Raw genomic sequence first — 14,310 nt, 5'->3', positions numbered from 1 at the left:
TCAGGGCCGCCCGGGGGCGGGGCTAGCGCGGCGGCGGCGTTACGTCACGAGGCTGGTGGGCGGGGCGCGCGAAAAGGGGCGGGGCCTGTGTGCCCCGCCCCCCCATGCCGAGGCACGCTTGAGAAGGTGGGTGGCGGCGCCGCGAGCCCCGTGCGGGGGCAGCAACCGGGCTGTGGGGTGCGCACGCTTCTCCAGCCTTGGAGGTCTCCGACCAGCCCCAAGCAGGCAAGAGAGTGGGACCGTGCTGCGGCTCTTTCCGCTTCCCACCCGGCTGCTTCTGCAGCAGCTCCACCTGCCATGATCCTGCGGGCCCCCTCCCGACTCCGCAATCCCTGCGTGTATGCGCATGTGCCCCAGCCCTTCCCACCGTGGCTTCGCACGAGACGCAGGGGGCAGTTTTACCGGGTGGCAGCGGTGCCCGGCTGAGACCCGCCACGGTACGGGCAAGCACCGCCGTGGCTCCTCACCAGGGATGTTGCCACAATCGAAGACATTATGGAGGGGTGCCTCGACGTGAAGAGGCTGACAACCTCTTCTCTCAGTGCTTTGTGACCAAACAGTGCGACAGACAGTTGAGTAGGGCCTATTCTGTCTAGCCCAGGGGTGGGCAAAATGCAGCCCGCAGGGCCCCTAAAAATTAGAAAATTAATATTTATTTGCTCCTAGCCACCTGTCAAAGATGACAGGAGCCAGGGGCAGTAGGACCCAGAGGAAGCTAGTGGCAGGACCCAGCAGCAGGGTCTGCCCAGGCATGGCCCCCCCACCAGAAACCCCTGCCTACAGAGGCTTCAGACCTGGGACCATGACGCTGTTCCTGTTTCCGTGAACCGGAAAGGGAAATGCAGCCCTCAACAGTTTGCCAAAACTCGGTAAGCCGCCCTTCAACCAAAATAATTGCCTGCCGCTGCTCTAGCCAACAAGGAGCAGTTGTGATGTACACGTTCGCCTGTTTTGACTCCGGTCATTTGCCAGCATTCAGACCTCTCATGTTGTTTCCAGCAAGAGGAAAAGCCGAGGAGACAGTTGTGTTTCTTTGATTCAATCCGGTTGATTTATGAAGAACATCCTCAGAGTCCTGTTTTCCAGGACACAGCAGGAGAGTTGCTTTGCTAACAGGTCTAGGCCTCTGCAGCCAGCACACCACCCAAAAGCTGCCTCCTCTGAGGCAAAGATCGCATAGGTTTCTCTACTGCCTTCTCTCTCCGACTCCCTGGTGTTTCTGCTGCTCCCCTTCTCCCTTCCTCTTCCACCTCCCGGGGCTCCAAAGGATACCCCAGCATAAAACCCACAGATTGCAGGGGGCCAAGTCTTGCTTGTGACCAGGGCTGCAGAAAGCAGCTCCTATTCTTTCATTTGTTTGTTGCCCAGAAGGGGTTTCACTGCCTCTTGCATTCCTCCTGAATGAAGTGTGGTGGTTACACCCACCAGCTGCAATGAGGTTTCACCCAACCCCCAGCCTCACAGGATCCTTGAACCCCCTTGCTCTCTACCTTAATGCCAAAACTTAACATGTTAAACTGTTTGGTCCCCAGGAACTAGAGACAGCGGCTTCAAGGCTGCCTTTGACAGCAGGATTTTTTATCCTGTGACAAGCCATTCCACTGGGGCTCGTTTTTAATTCACCTGACACCACGCCCCAAACTTTCCTTGAAACACAGGCATGAACCAGGAATGACCCAGTAACTACATCAGATTAAGCAACAACTGGATTAATTATACATTTGCATGAGATGTAAAAATCCCAGCGCACATCGCTGGGAGAGCAGAGGTCCTTCTCAATGCTATTAAAGTAACTAAAATTTGAGCAGTAATAAAAACAACAGCAATCACTTAGTAGCTTCAATGTTTCTCTCATTTCTGCCAGCAGCACCCATCAATAGGAAAACCCTTCCTTGCAAATCCTTCCAAAGAGAACCAATGATCGGTCCTAATAACTTTAAAGCTCCTCCACTGTAGGTGCTTACCCTGGTACTTGCCCTTTGTTCCCTCTAAACCAGTGGTTCTCAACGTTTTTAGACTCAAGGCACCCTTCAGAAAGTGCCAGATGTTAGCTTTCATTTGTTTTTTAACTACAGAAAAATAATAGAGCAAGTTTTCTGTTGCGAAGAACTCAGAAAAGCAACAGAAAAGTCGCAATGTTTTTGACGTTATGGATTCCCATTTGAAATCTTTGGCTTTATCTTGTGAATTGTGGAAGTCTTTGCACCCTGTGTCACCTTAAAAAGGATTGCACAGCACACCAGAGTATTGTAGTAGCCTGGTTGAGAATTGTTGCCCTAAACAAAGCTTAATACTCTTTGCATCCAAACATGCAGAAGTGCTTGAGAGAGCTTGCAAGCAGGCTAAATGGTGGCTGACACAGACTACGCTTCAGTGTAGATGGAACAAATTAAAACCAGCTTGTTCTGAGTGCATTTGGTGCCCATTTGGATGCCTCAGCGCTCCTTCAATTAACATGGCTGTTGATTCTAGCTTTCCCTTTGCTCCCAAGCCAGAAGTTAACCTTGGTCTTTCTGTTTCCTCCCCCACATCTCCCTTGCCTGGAATTTGCTTACATCCTCCCCTCGGAGAACTGCCAGGAATCATCTTTACCTTCACCCTGCTTTTGCCCAAATCTGTGGGCATTTGTATACGCCACAGCATTTGATCCTCATTAATTTAACGCACCTTATAAATTTTAACCCAGGTTATTTTGGTGTGTTCAGTAGGTGTTTGCACGCCACATGCTTTCAGACAAGTTAAGTCTCGTGTAATTCCTGGCAGATTCCAGGGGGCAGCAAATACCAATCTACCCCCAGTAATGTCTTTCCTAAAGAATTCTTGTGTCTAGATCACTTCCTAGCTCAGTTCACTTTTTAAATGGTCGTCTTTCACCCCTGTGCCCTCAGCTTCAGGAGGCCAGGGGCACTGCAGCTCAATGAATCGATCCACAGAGCACAGCCTTTAACACTTGGTCCTATGTGCTTCTCCCTGCAAAGACCCTGTGATGGCAGAAATGTGATGTCATTCACTATTCCCCAAAATGGGAACTCTCACCTGCCTTGTACAATCTTCTGGTTCACTGCTCTTAAAAGATATGACTACACAGGGTAATTCATCAGAATAATTATTGTAGAATGAGTTATGCCTCAACAGCTCCCAGGGTGGACGCTCTTATTATGAGAAAAATACTTTTTCCTGATTTAGCAGAATCCATTTCGGAAAAAAGAATTAAACTAACTTGGATAAGAGTGTCCGCACCGGGAGATATCCGAAACGGCTATTATGCTTCAAATTCAGACTCTCTTCTTCAGGAAAAGCTTCCTCACGTAGACAACCCCTAAACCTCCCCTTCCCCCTAAGTTTCAGGTGACTCCGGACATGGATTGATGACCCATATATATTGGTTCCATCAGTGTTACACAAGTGTAAAAACATAACAGACAGATGCAGCCCCCAAAACTGGGGTAATGTTAACCAAGCAGACAAATAATTTACTTGAATTTTTTCAGGGGTTCTTCATCAGTGAACCACCAGGGAAGGTTTCATCTGTCCAGTTTATGCCAAAGTAGCTATTTGCTCAAAGCAGAACAGGCTTTTACCTGTTCCCCTACCAAGTAATGGAAAGGTGCCATAATAGCAGACTACACTTTGAGCTACTCTGAGATAAGCTGCACTGTCTGTTACCTACTCTGGTATAATTTACATGGGTGCACCACACTGATGTAACTTATGCCGAAGTATGTCACCATCTCCCCATGCCCTCCCTCTGTAGCATTACAGGTGGGTCTGTAGGGGGGAACCAAGTACCAATAAACTCTACTCTGCCCAACCAAGGTCTGTAATGCCAACTGACATGAGCTTTTAATGTTATCCATGGATCTCCACAGGGAGTAACTTCCCTCCCCGTTCTGGATATGTCTCTTCCAAAGGCAGGAGCACTCTGAAAACAGTCATTCCTCAGGTCCCCCAAGCTGACCTGTTTGCCCGAGGTGTTGGTTGAACTGTTGCTTTGGTTATTCTGTCATCATGTAGACTGTTAGTGACTGGGTCCTGTTTCAGATAGAGCCAACCACCATAACAGTGCCAAGATCAGAGCTGAGCATTGTAACAGTGCTCAAGGATTGCCGGTCCAAATTCTGAGCCCAAGGCATGTCAACAACCACCGCCAGGGTTAACTACCAAAATCAAGCAGGCTTGCTTCCTCTGTGGAAAGAAACTGGTTTCTCTCTCACCATTCTGGATCCTCTTTCTGTAGGATGTGAAAATTGTTCACTGAGACTTGGGGTTAAATGGAGCTGAAGGGAATCCGGCACCTGATTTCAATGGGAACAAAGCTCTCAGCATGTTTTGGCTCCCTTGAAAATGGCAGGATAGTAAAACATTCCTCACTGTGCAAGTGACAGGTAGAAATGAAAAAGCTGCCTACTGGCTTGTAAAGCTACTTGGATAAAAACCCTGTTGGCTTAAAAATTGAACAAAAACCAGAGTGAGCCCCCAGAGATACCGTGTTCTGCCATCCTTCAGGATTTAGTTGTAGGCTTGGCACTTTTGCTGAGTTTGCGTAGAGCAGCAGGGACCTCTAGCGACCAGTTAGGAAAATACCAGCTCTGCATTTCTGTAAGCGCAAAGTAAAAAAAAAAGCCCTTACCTGCTGCTGATTCTGTTCAAAGGCCCCTGCCCAACACAAGAGGTTAATTACTTGGGTTATGGGAAACTAGTATGTTCACACACTGTCACTGGTTCAACAGACCCCCATGAGTTTTACTAGGAGATGGGAAATTCCTTCATCAAATAACAGAAGCAATCCGTCACCGTAAGTTTAGTGTAGCAGAGCAAAATACTATAGGGTTGAGCAGAAACTGCCACCTAGTGTCTAGTCAAAGCCAAACTCAGGGAGACACAGGAGGAGGAAGACACAGGAAGCGTTCTAATTCCCACAGAAAAGGCTCTTGCCAGGAGGCCAGAGGGTTCAGCTAAGGATCTGCAATATCCAAATTAGACCCAGTCCTGGGACAAGGGCCTTTGTTCTCCCAATGTCTTTTCACATCGCACCAGCCTTCTCGCAGATGGTGGTGGGTCCGTGCAAGGATAACTAGTGCTCAGGGCCTCCAAGCACTTTGCAAGGAAACACACCGAGCCTCACCCCCACTGCAAAGTTGGCACCATTCCCATCTTACAGATGGAGGGAGATGAGGCACAGAAGAGTCAGGTGATAGACTGGCAGAGCTGGATCCCCACAAGCCTTGAAGCATATCCTGCTCCAACCACTAAACCTCATGCTCTCCTAAACACCCCAGTGAAGTCCTACCAAGGCCTCTGCCTCCCTGGAGGACAGCACTGGTTCAACTTCCCAAGGTTCCTCCAGAGAAGCAAAAATCCAGGTTAACTAGTAGCTCCATATGACAAAAGTGCCCATGGAGGAAGGCAGGCAAAAATCAAAGAGATTCCCCATAGATTTGAGGGAGAGTGGGTGTGGAGGAGAAGACAGGGAGATGGGAAGTATCAGCAAGGGAAGCTTCAGTCATTTCTGTGCCAAAGAAATGAACAGCTGTGACCCAGCAAAATGTACTGCAGCCATGTATGTCCCTGAAGACAGGGTGAGTCAGAAGTGGCCCCAAACTGAGAAGAGAGACAAGCTCTTTCAAAGACACACAACCTGCAGGTTCTCCCTCAAAGGCAGTTTTTAATTGACATTATATAAAAAAACCATTGGTAGGAAACAATGTTTGAACCCTCCATGTCTAGAGAGGCTCACAGTATCACATACACCAAATAAAGCTCTCGGCATCAGCAGGCAGGTGATAGCAGATTTGATGACTGATACCCAGGTTTCACCTGCAAGGTCTCGGTACTCAGTGAACCAGCCTCCTGGCTCCAGTAGACACATCACCATCCTGTGCTCTATGTCTGAAATGTCAATAAGACAGGGCCCAAAATGGCTGACTCCAACACGCATTTAGGGACAGGGAGAACACCCCAGAGCACTGACCTGAACAATTCACCAGTTGAGACAGGATGCGTAGCTGCAACATGGGGTCTTGTGCAGAAGAGTATGGACTCTTGAGTAAAACGGTCACACTCCTATCATAGGTGAGAGCAGCTACTGCTAGGACTGGCTACAAGACCCTTCCGGTGAAACAAACGGTTATCCTAAGATGAAACGGTGGCTTCCTCCGTCTTCTAATTTTTTGGGCTGAGTTGGGGGTACATCAGAGGCACCTCTGACTTCCCACCAAAATCTACCTAGTGAGAGACACGCCAGTTATAGCCACTCTTCCCAAGGGCCACAAGTCCATTTTGAATCATGAGGGGATAAGACCATACAAAAACAAAACGAAAACTGCACAAGGAGGAACGTGTGAAGACAACAGGATTCAGGTGCTTTCTGAGTTCAGGAATACTGGTTGGGACATGGCAGAACTGTATAACACTGGAACGTAAAGGCTGACGTGATGAGATGCCAAGCTGCTACTCCTCGCTCCCTCCATCATCCCGCCAGTTCCAACAGCCTCTGCCGGGTCTCCAGCACTATCTCCTCCATCACCTCCGGTTTCAGAATGTCCTTGATCTACAGAGGAAAGATGAAGAGCCACATTCACACAGAAGGATCATTGCAACCCTTACACCTGGGGTGGACAAGACCATGCTGGATGCATTCAGCAACAAATGGCAGGTGAGAGTTAGTGAAGCTAACAGAAATATCAGGGGTTGTGACCCAACAAAGCTTCAGTGGCCACAGTCAAGGCAGATGCTCTAAGACATGGATAGGACTTCCCTAAGGGCACCATAAAGATTCTTGCATGGACTATTCAACACTTAAAGAGAAGACAGGAGTCCTGAGACCCTCACCTGAAATATTACATACATATTCCTATGCCTAACACAACATGGAGGCAGAGCCCACTGGGTGGAAAAGCTGATGGTGAACATGAAAGAAGGCATTTCAGAGTTTGCTGTGTGAAGAGGAAAGGAGACCCTCCACTATTTCCATTTTCGCTGACAGCGCCAACACAAAAACTAACATGTGTTATGGTGTTTATGGTGCAGAGGGGTGCTGAATGCAAAAAATCCAGTCATAGAAAGTCTAACACCAGAAACCTTCCAAGGACTGGAAAGGGATGTGAGCATGCGAGGCCCACAGCAAAATGCCTGGGCTTCTAGTTCATTGTGCAGCAGGCTGGGCCTCCCTCCTCTGCATTCACAGACCACCCTGCCTTACCCTGGTGCAATTCCTGCCTTACCCTGGTGCAATTCCATGCCTAACACTGACACCAGGATAAGACAGGGAAGGGCTGCTATTCTGCCCAAGGCAAGGAACTTACAGGCACTAGTCAAGAGGCAGCTCATCTATGGAGCTCAAGTTCAACGTTATCCGATGCGGATAAGCCATCCCCAGTTTACTGACAGGTTAAATGGCTTGGATAGGAATGAACTTCTCAAGCAGGGGTTGGACTAGATGGCCCCTAGAGGTCCCTTCCAGCCCTACTTCTCTAGGATTCTGTGGTTCTATGATTTCAACCTTCTCATGATGTTATTTCACACCATCAAAAGGGCCAGCCTGCCACCACCTACAACAAGAATTCTTTTGTGGGGGAACTGCAGACAACCCCTCACTGCAACTGAAGGCATGCACAAGCCTATTAGGTCTGGCATGAACTGGAGCAGGCCGTGCCCCTGGTAGCATGGAGTGAGGGGGGCAGTGATTGGACTCAGTACCTGATGGGAGAGTGATGCTTCGTAGCAATACAAAATGCTGGTGTCATAGAGCATCAGTTTCTGTGTAACCAGAGCCACGATGCAGTTCCGGAGTCGTGAGATTACCTCCCGGTCACCTAAGGAGACTGGCTGAAGACGACAAAATGAGGATGAACTCAAATTAGAAAGTAAGGGATGAAATCATAGGGAAATAATAGCAGTCTACTACTTCCACCCATAGCTGCTATAGAATACAAGTTCTGTCCATGAGTATGGCTCTCAAGGCACAAGGAGGCACCAGTGCCAAGTGATCTGAGCAGGCTGGGAGCCAGGGATCCTTGGTTCTTTTCCTACCACCAAGGAAGAAATAAGGTTTATCTGTTATGGTAAAAGGATTCATGCCAGTGGCATGCTTTGGGAAGAAAGGAACTTGAACATTGAGACAGCTGTCTAATCAACTGCAGGTTCCCCCAGTTGTGTTTTTACCTCCCTGCCCAATTGTCCATGTCTTGGGAAATGGCCTTCCAGCCAAGCTCTGGGCAGGAACCCCTTCTATAGCCCACCAATTTGCTCCTTAAATTGGCTAAGAGTGTTATGCCTTCAGCACACACCACTGCAAGGCAAGAGATCAGGACAAAGGAGTAAGCTGCATCTGGCAGCAGACTATACCACACAGCCCCACTGCTGTCATTGTGCAAAGGACAACTGCCAAATGCCAGCTAGTTCACCCCACATCCACAGTGCTAATGTAATACTCCATGCTCCTAAGTAGGAGACACAAGGCGGACTAGTCAATGCTAGAAGGGCTAGGAACTTGGTAGGTTAGTAGATCACTCTGCATGCCTGTAAGTCCACTGATCGTAGGATATTGTGGCTGTGAATTCCACATCTGTGGTCTGCTGGTGGCTCCTGGAGAGCTGCCTAGTCACCTGATGCTGGCTCTTGTCAATGTTTCCAGCCACTAATTCCTATTAGGAGCCACTACAGACATAAAGACTTGTACCCCCAGAGCATCAAATCTATGTTGAGCATCCTGCCAGCATGAAGGGGAGGGGAGAAGCTTCCTATGACACTAAAAGGAAATGTTTGAGAGCCCCTGGGTAAGGACTTTACCTGTGCGAAGGACAGTACTTAACCACAGATGGGTCTAGGGAGGTGAGGGGACCTGACTCCAGCAAGGATATAAAAGAGCTCCGTCAATAGCTAGTGGAAGACAGGTTGAGAAGGAGGCCGTTGGACACAGCTTTCCCCACCCTGACCAGTCCCAAAGCACCGTTATCCTCACCTCCAGATTGGTGATGAAGCCACCTGCCTCCTCATCTTTCTGCTCAGGAGTGGGGTAAATCCAGATGAAACCATTGTTGCCGAGGATCACCGAGGCGCCACAGGGCAGGTCGTGGAAGTGAGTCTTCTGGCGCTTCACAAGGGAAGGCGAAACCTGAACGAGCACACCCTGGCCAAGCTGAGAAGAGGGAGGTGTGGGACACATCATGAGGGAGAGGTGTGGAGCCAGGAGCCAAACCAGTGATGCCAGCTCCTTTAGTGGTATGAAAATGAATTGGCTCCAACTCTTCTGTCCCCCTCTGTGAAACAGGGATGTAAAACCTGCCTGCCTCATGGGGCGCTGGGAGGATTAGCTAATGCCTGTGCACAGCTTTGAAGATAAGGAAGGCTCTAAGTGCTTAGTGAGAGCATTAATAATATCTTGATCGTACCTACACATCATTCATCCCCGCAGAAAAATGAAGAGTGAGCAAGTGGCTCAATTTAGCAGAACATCTTCCCTTTTAATCCAATCGCTGTCCCTCAGCCTTTGTACCCTGAGCACACTTCGCTTTCATCTTTTAAGCACTAATACCCCAGGTCTCATAATCCCAAAATGTGGCCTGCACTCCAAAATGGCCTGTTGGCTTATCTCCGCACACAAAACCAAAGATAAACGCCAACTGTGTAAAGCCCAAAATAGAGGGCTGAGAAGGGGAAGTCACAAGGCAAAGGGAGGGATGGGTCTGGTTGTTAGGGAAGTTATAGCCTGAGCATTCTCGGACCCTGGGTGGATTTGCAATCTGCACCTCGCATAGCTCCACTGTGTTTAAAATGTGCCTGACCCTAGAAAGGCCATGCAGCAGGAACCACCTAACATTTTACCTCTTCTCCATCACCTGCCCCTTTCAAAGAAGGCTTTCCTCTTCTCCCTCTGTGGTGCCTCCCTCACACAATGCAGTCTGCACTACCCATGAAGAAGCTATAGGCATATTCCCACTCTAGCTATTTAGATATCAGTTTAATGCATACTCAGTGCTGGCCTATATGCAGCCACTGAAGTCAATGGAAGCAGAACTAAGCCAAGTCCAAGTGTCTTTTGGAAATACCTGCCCCTTGGCCCAAAACCGAGATGGGCTATGCCTGTCTGGCTGACTCTGATGCTAACCAGCTACCACTACATTATGGCAAACATCACCACAGACACAGACCCTCAGGTGACTGTGACCAAGTAGGATCCATCACCTCCTTGTACCAGCGTTCAGAACAAAATTCTACGTGTTTGCTGACAATGGTGCCTGCAGAGGGGCATCTTGCACTCTCATCTCCCTCCTACATGTCAAGGCCCCGCACCCCACACAGGTTGGAGTCTCCAGCTGTTGGGACACAGTGATTCCCTGGCCAGTTTATCCATTAGGGTGGGCACCTCAAGCATTGTCTCACCCACCATCTTCAGATTTTCTTCAAAGACAGGGTAAGGCACTGGATCCCAAGAAGCACAGAGGTCCAAATGCTAACTCACCTTCCCGTATTTCAGACTCCGGGTGTGCAGAGATACAGCCCCATCAGAGAACACCGACTGGACTTCCGCCTGTCAGTGCTGTTTAAGGAAACAAACAGCCTGCAGGGAATCAGACCTCACCCTTGCTTCCCCCACCTTCCACAGACAATGGTGGACAATCCTGAAATATGACATTTAGGGAGGTCCCATTTGCCCCAATCCATCCCCACCTGTGACACCTTTGTCAGGCCAGCCTAAGACTCAGAGCTCAAACCAGTCTAAGGCTCAGAGTCCAGTCTACCTGCTCAGCCTGGTGGCCTCACACCAGGTTACAGAGTCAGAGAGAGGTGGACTCTCCAACCTGAAGACTTAGGCCCTTCAAGAACTGCAAAAGCATACACAGGTCAGTGATTCAGCCCTCCCCACCCCAGCCAGCACTGCAACCAGGGGTAACTGGGGAGACCAGCAAACTGGAGGTAAAAGGCTTAGGGAACAGCATCCAGGCCAGGACAGGACCAGCCTAACAGCCTGAGCCACTCAGGGTCTTAAGCACAAGGCCCCCCCACCACAACAGGCCAGTAGATGATCCCAGCCTTCAGGAACAACCTGAAAGTGGTTTCCCTCAAGCAGTCATCCTAGAGGAGATGCACTCTTCAGTCAAGCAACTCCAGAGACTCATAGGGGAGCTATTAAATGCTCCAAACGCCCAGGTTCTCACTGTGGAACAACTGCTTCTTGGGCACAAAGGAGACTAAATGCCAGAGAGAGCCAGTGAGGAGGAGAAACATTCCTCTTCATTTCAGGCTAATGTAACACTTCATGCCCCCCACCCTGCTCCACCTGCCCTGGGCAGTAGTGGACCGGAGAACCCTTGGGTAGGGTTCATCCACAGTAATCCTGTTGAATGGCTGGGGTTTGGCGATGCACTCAGGTCCCACCCAGGCTTCTGCTGCCTGTCTGCAAATGAAGGAAGGATACACTGATCAGGTCCCCCTCCTGCAGGTAGTCCCTCATGGCCAACTCATCCTCTGCCGATCTCCTCCTCTGGAAAACATAAAGGGATGGAAAGTGACACCCAGCCTACAAACAGTGAGACCTAACCAGTCCCCAGCCTAATTCTTCCTTCCATCTATCACCCAGGTGAAGCTAGAGAGAACAGGTTCCTTAGATCATCAAGGACAGCACCCACTCCTCTGTCTTAACCCTGCCTGCCTCTCCCCATAGATCATGCATACTTCCCAGGGAGGTCCTGCAGCTGAAAGCTTCTGGTGCAGATAAGGCGCCAGACAATGTATCAGAGGACCAACCCTGAACCAACCAGGGTGAGGGGAGCAGACAGGATGGGAACCAGCAGATCTTTCTTAGCTCGGTGCCACAATCCCAATGTGATGTAAAATCAGTGACAGCCTAGAGGTGCCATGTAATGGATGCATCTTTCCCAGGAGATGCTGTACTGCGAGTTTTAGCTACATGGAACCCATCCAACAGGGCACGCTAGCTCAAGGTGGAAGGGCCTTGCTCCCTTCTCCTCCATGCTTAATGCCCCCTCAGCACAGGCTCAAGTGTGCAACTTCTCTCAGGGGAATTCTGCACACCACAGCTTTCATCTGGGACCTGGGGCTGCTCCTGCCCTCTCTCCAAGGCCAGACTCAGAGTCCCATGCAACACTGATGTATGGACTAGCTCCATATGGATGCTACAACACTCAGCAGCCACTGGGAAAGAAGTTTTGTTGCCTCACAGCACACGTCAGTGCCCTGCTTCTTGTCTCAGCTGGTTGCAAATGGCAAGAAAGAAACACAGCATCATACAAGCTGGGCTTCTACTCACCAGCTCCCCTCCCGGCAGATTCATGGACGAGAGAAGCAAGACTGAATCCAGCCTGGAGTTTGTCTCCACCTTCCACCGTTTCTGCTGCACCTAAGGCGGGAAAGAGAAAGAGGTGGGAGAAATTCCTCTGGCTGGATCGCCGACAGGGCCTCTCTCTGTCCAGCAGGACCCTCAAGAATGTAACCCAGCCCATGAACAAATGAAGAGGAATAACTGAAGATCTGTCTTGTTCTCAGCACACATGAATAAAACTAGTGCCCTTCACTTATGGTGAGAGCGCCCGACTCATATTAGGGCATAATGCCCTGCCAGTTCCAATATGCTGCCTGTTTACAGCGTAACAAACTGATCGTCAGTGTAAGAGCCAAGTGCTTAAATACCCTTTCAGCACCACTGCCTACTTCATAAATTACCTGTGCTCTCTAACTGCCCCAGAGACAGTGGACGGGAAGCAGCTATCAAAGGGCTGCTATTTGAAGCCTTGAAAATAAAGCAGATAGCTGGTTTCATGGCTACTCTTGCCCCTCCTTTTCAAGGCTTTTAATAGCAGTCCTGAAACTATCAGACTCGGAAATGGAAAGAGCCTGCCGGTTTCGGGGCTGCTAATGCCACGGCACTGAGAGCTGCTGTGTGCTCCTGAGCACTGATCAGCTCCAATACAATTCCAGGTAAGACTTTTTCAGTCTCAAGACTATTCTCTTAAACTCAGTACACTCTAAACCCACTGCCTATGCACCCAGAAAGAGTATTCCTGGGGGCACAGATGTAGCACCCAAAGCTACTTGTCATCTCTGGCTTTTAAATTACTGGTGATATTAAGAACGTCCTAGTAACCAAGGAGGCCAGTGCTGTCCTGGTTTCAATGACAGGTCATGCCTTGCTCAAGGTCTCTCAGCAGCACAACCTGGAACCAAACTCAGGGGCTTAGGCCATGCCAGTACAGCTACGGGCTGAGCTTCCACAGCCTTTATGGTCAGACTGTAAAAGATCTGATTGCTTAAGTTGCTGGGTGCACCTTGGATCAGACACCCAGCCGCAAACGACAGTCTGATTATCTTCCCCCTTGGCTGGGGCTGTGCCCAGGAGCACATCTGATTTATAACATGTAGGACAAGGGTAACTGGGACAATATTGTGAATCAGAGAAATCAAGTCATTCATACAAAACAGTGACTGGAAACCTCTGGGCACTTTACCTCTGTGATTCTCCCAACCACGATGTCACCAACTTCACCATTATACCTGGGCACAAGAAAAAAAGGGAAACTGTTCACACTGGATGCAGAAACCGCTCTCAGCTCAGATCCCCTTATCAGCACCACGGTAATTAAACATAAGCAGGGACAAGCTGGCACAGGTCCCAAAAGCACAACCTGCTTCAACTCTAGCACAGTGCCCCAATACAGAGGCTTTTTTTCCAGCAAGTTTTAACTGGGCTCAGCAGAGGTGTAAATGAATTAAATTCACTGGGCTCTGCTACCCGGGAGGTCAGAGCGGACAATCGTGTGGTCCCTCCAGGTTTTAACAGTGACAAGCAACATGGGGCCTAATATCATGAGGATCAGAATAGGATGCAATTTAATAAAAATAAGTGTGAAGTGCTGCACCTGGGGAGAAAGAATCACCAAGACACCTCCAGACTGGGAAGTACCATTCTAAGCAGCACAGCAGAGGAAAGGGATCTTGGAGTCACAGTCGATGCAAAAACGAACACAAGTCGCCAATGTGACAAGGTAATAAGTAAGGCTAACTGCACCGTCTGGCATTAGCAGGTGCAAGCAGGTCAAGGGAGGCAATACTTCCCTTCTATGCAGCATTGGTGAGGCCGCAGTTGGAGTAGCGTCCAGTTTTGGGCGCCGTACTTCAACAGGGATATAGATAACCTGGAAAGGGTTCAGAGGAGGGCTACTCAAATGGCTGAGGGCCTGCAGGTAAGATCCTAAGAAGACAGACTGACGGACCTGAATCTCTTCAGCCTCTGCAAGAGAAGGCTGAGAGGTGATCTCGTGGCTGTCTATAAGCTCATCGGGGGAGGAGGTT

At 49.4% G+C, this 14,310-nt stretch overlaps 1 protein-coding gene across 1 annotated transcript in view; it reads right to left on the bottom strand.

Moving 5' to 3' along the window:
- Positions 1-6,180: 6,180 nt before the first annotated feature.
- EXOSC2 (exosome component 2) overlaps positions 6,181-14,310 on the bottom strand; it is a 19,611-nt gene continuing 11,481 nt past the window's right edge. The window contains exons 3-9 of the mRNA XM_019510684.1: positions 13,467-13,512; positions 12,272-12,361; positions 11,420-11,485; positions 10,463-10,531; positions 8,963-9,139; positions 7,699-7,827; positions 6,181-6,550 (exon numbers count right to left, since the gene is read on the bottom strand). Coding sequence (XP_019366229.1) covers positions 6,470-6,550; positions 7,699-7,827; positions 8,963-9,139; positions 10,463-10,531; positions 11,420-11,485; positions 12,272-12,361; positions 13,467-13,512 — 658 coding nt within the window. The 3' untranslated portion in view covers positions 6,181-6,469. The remainder of the gene's footprint in view (positions 6,551-7,698; positions 7,828-8,962; positions 9,140-10,462; positions 10,532-11,419; positions 11,486-12,271; positions 12,362-13,466; positions 13,513-14,310) is intronic.

This window comes from Gavialis gangeticus, unplaced genomic scaffold, assembly GCF_001723915.1.
Source record: "Gavialis gangeticus isolate Ggan-Ray unplaced genomic scaffold, GavGan_comp1, whole genome shotgun sequence".
Taxonomy (NCBI): Eukaryota; Metazoa; Chordata; order Crocodylia; family Gavialidae; genus Gavialis; species Gavialis gangeticus.
The sequence above is the reverse complement of the archived record's forward strand: the minus strand, read 5'-3'. Positions and strand labels throughout refer to the sequence as shown.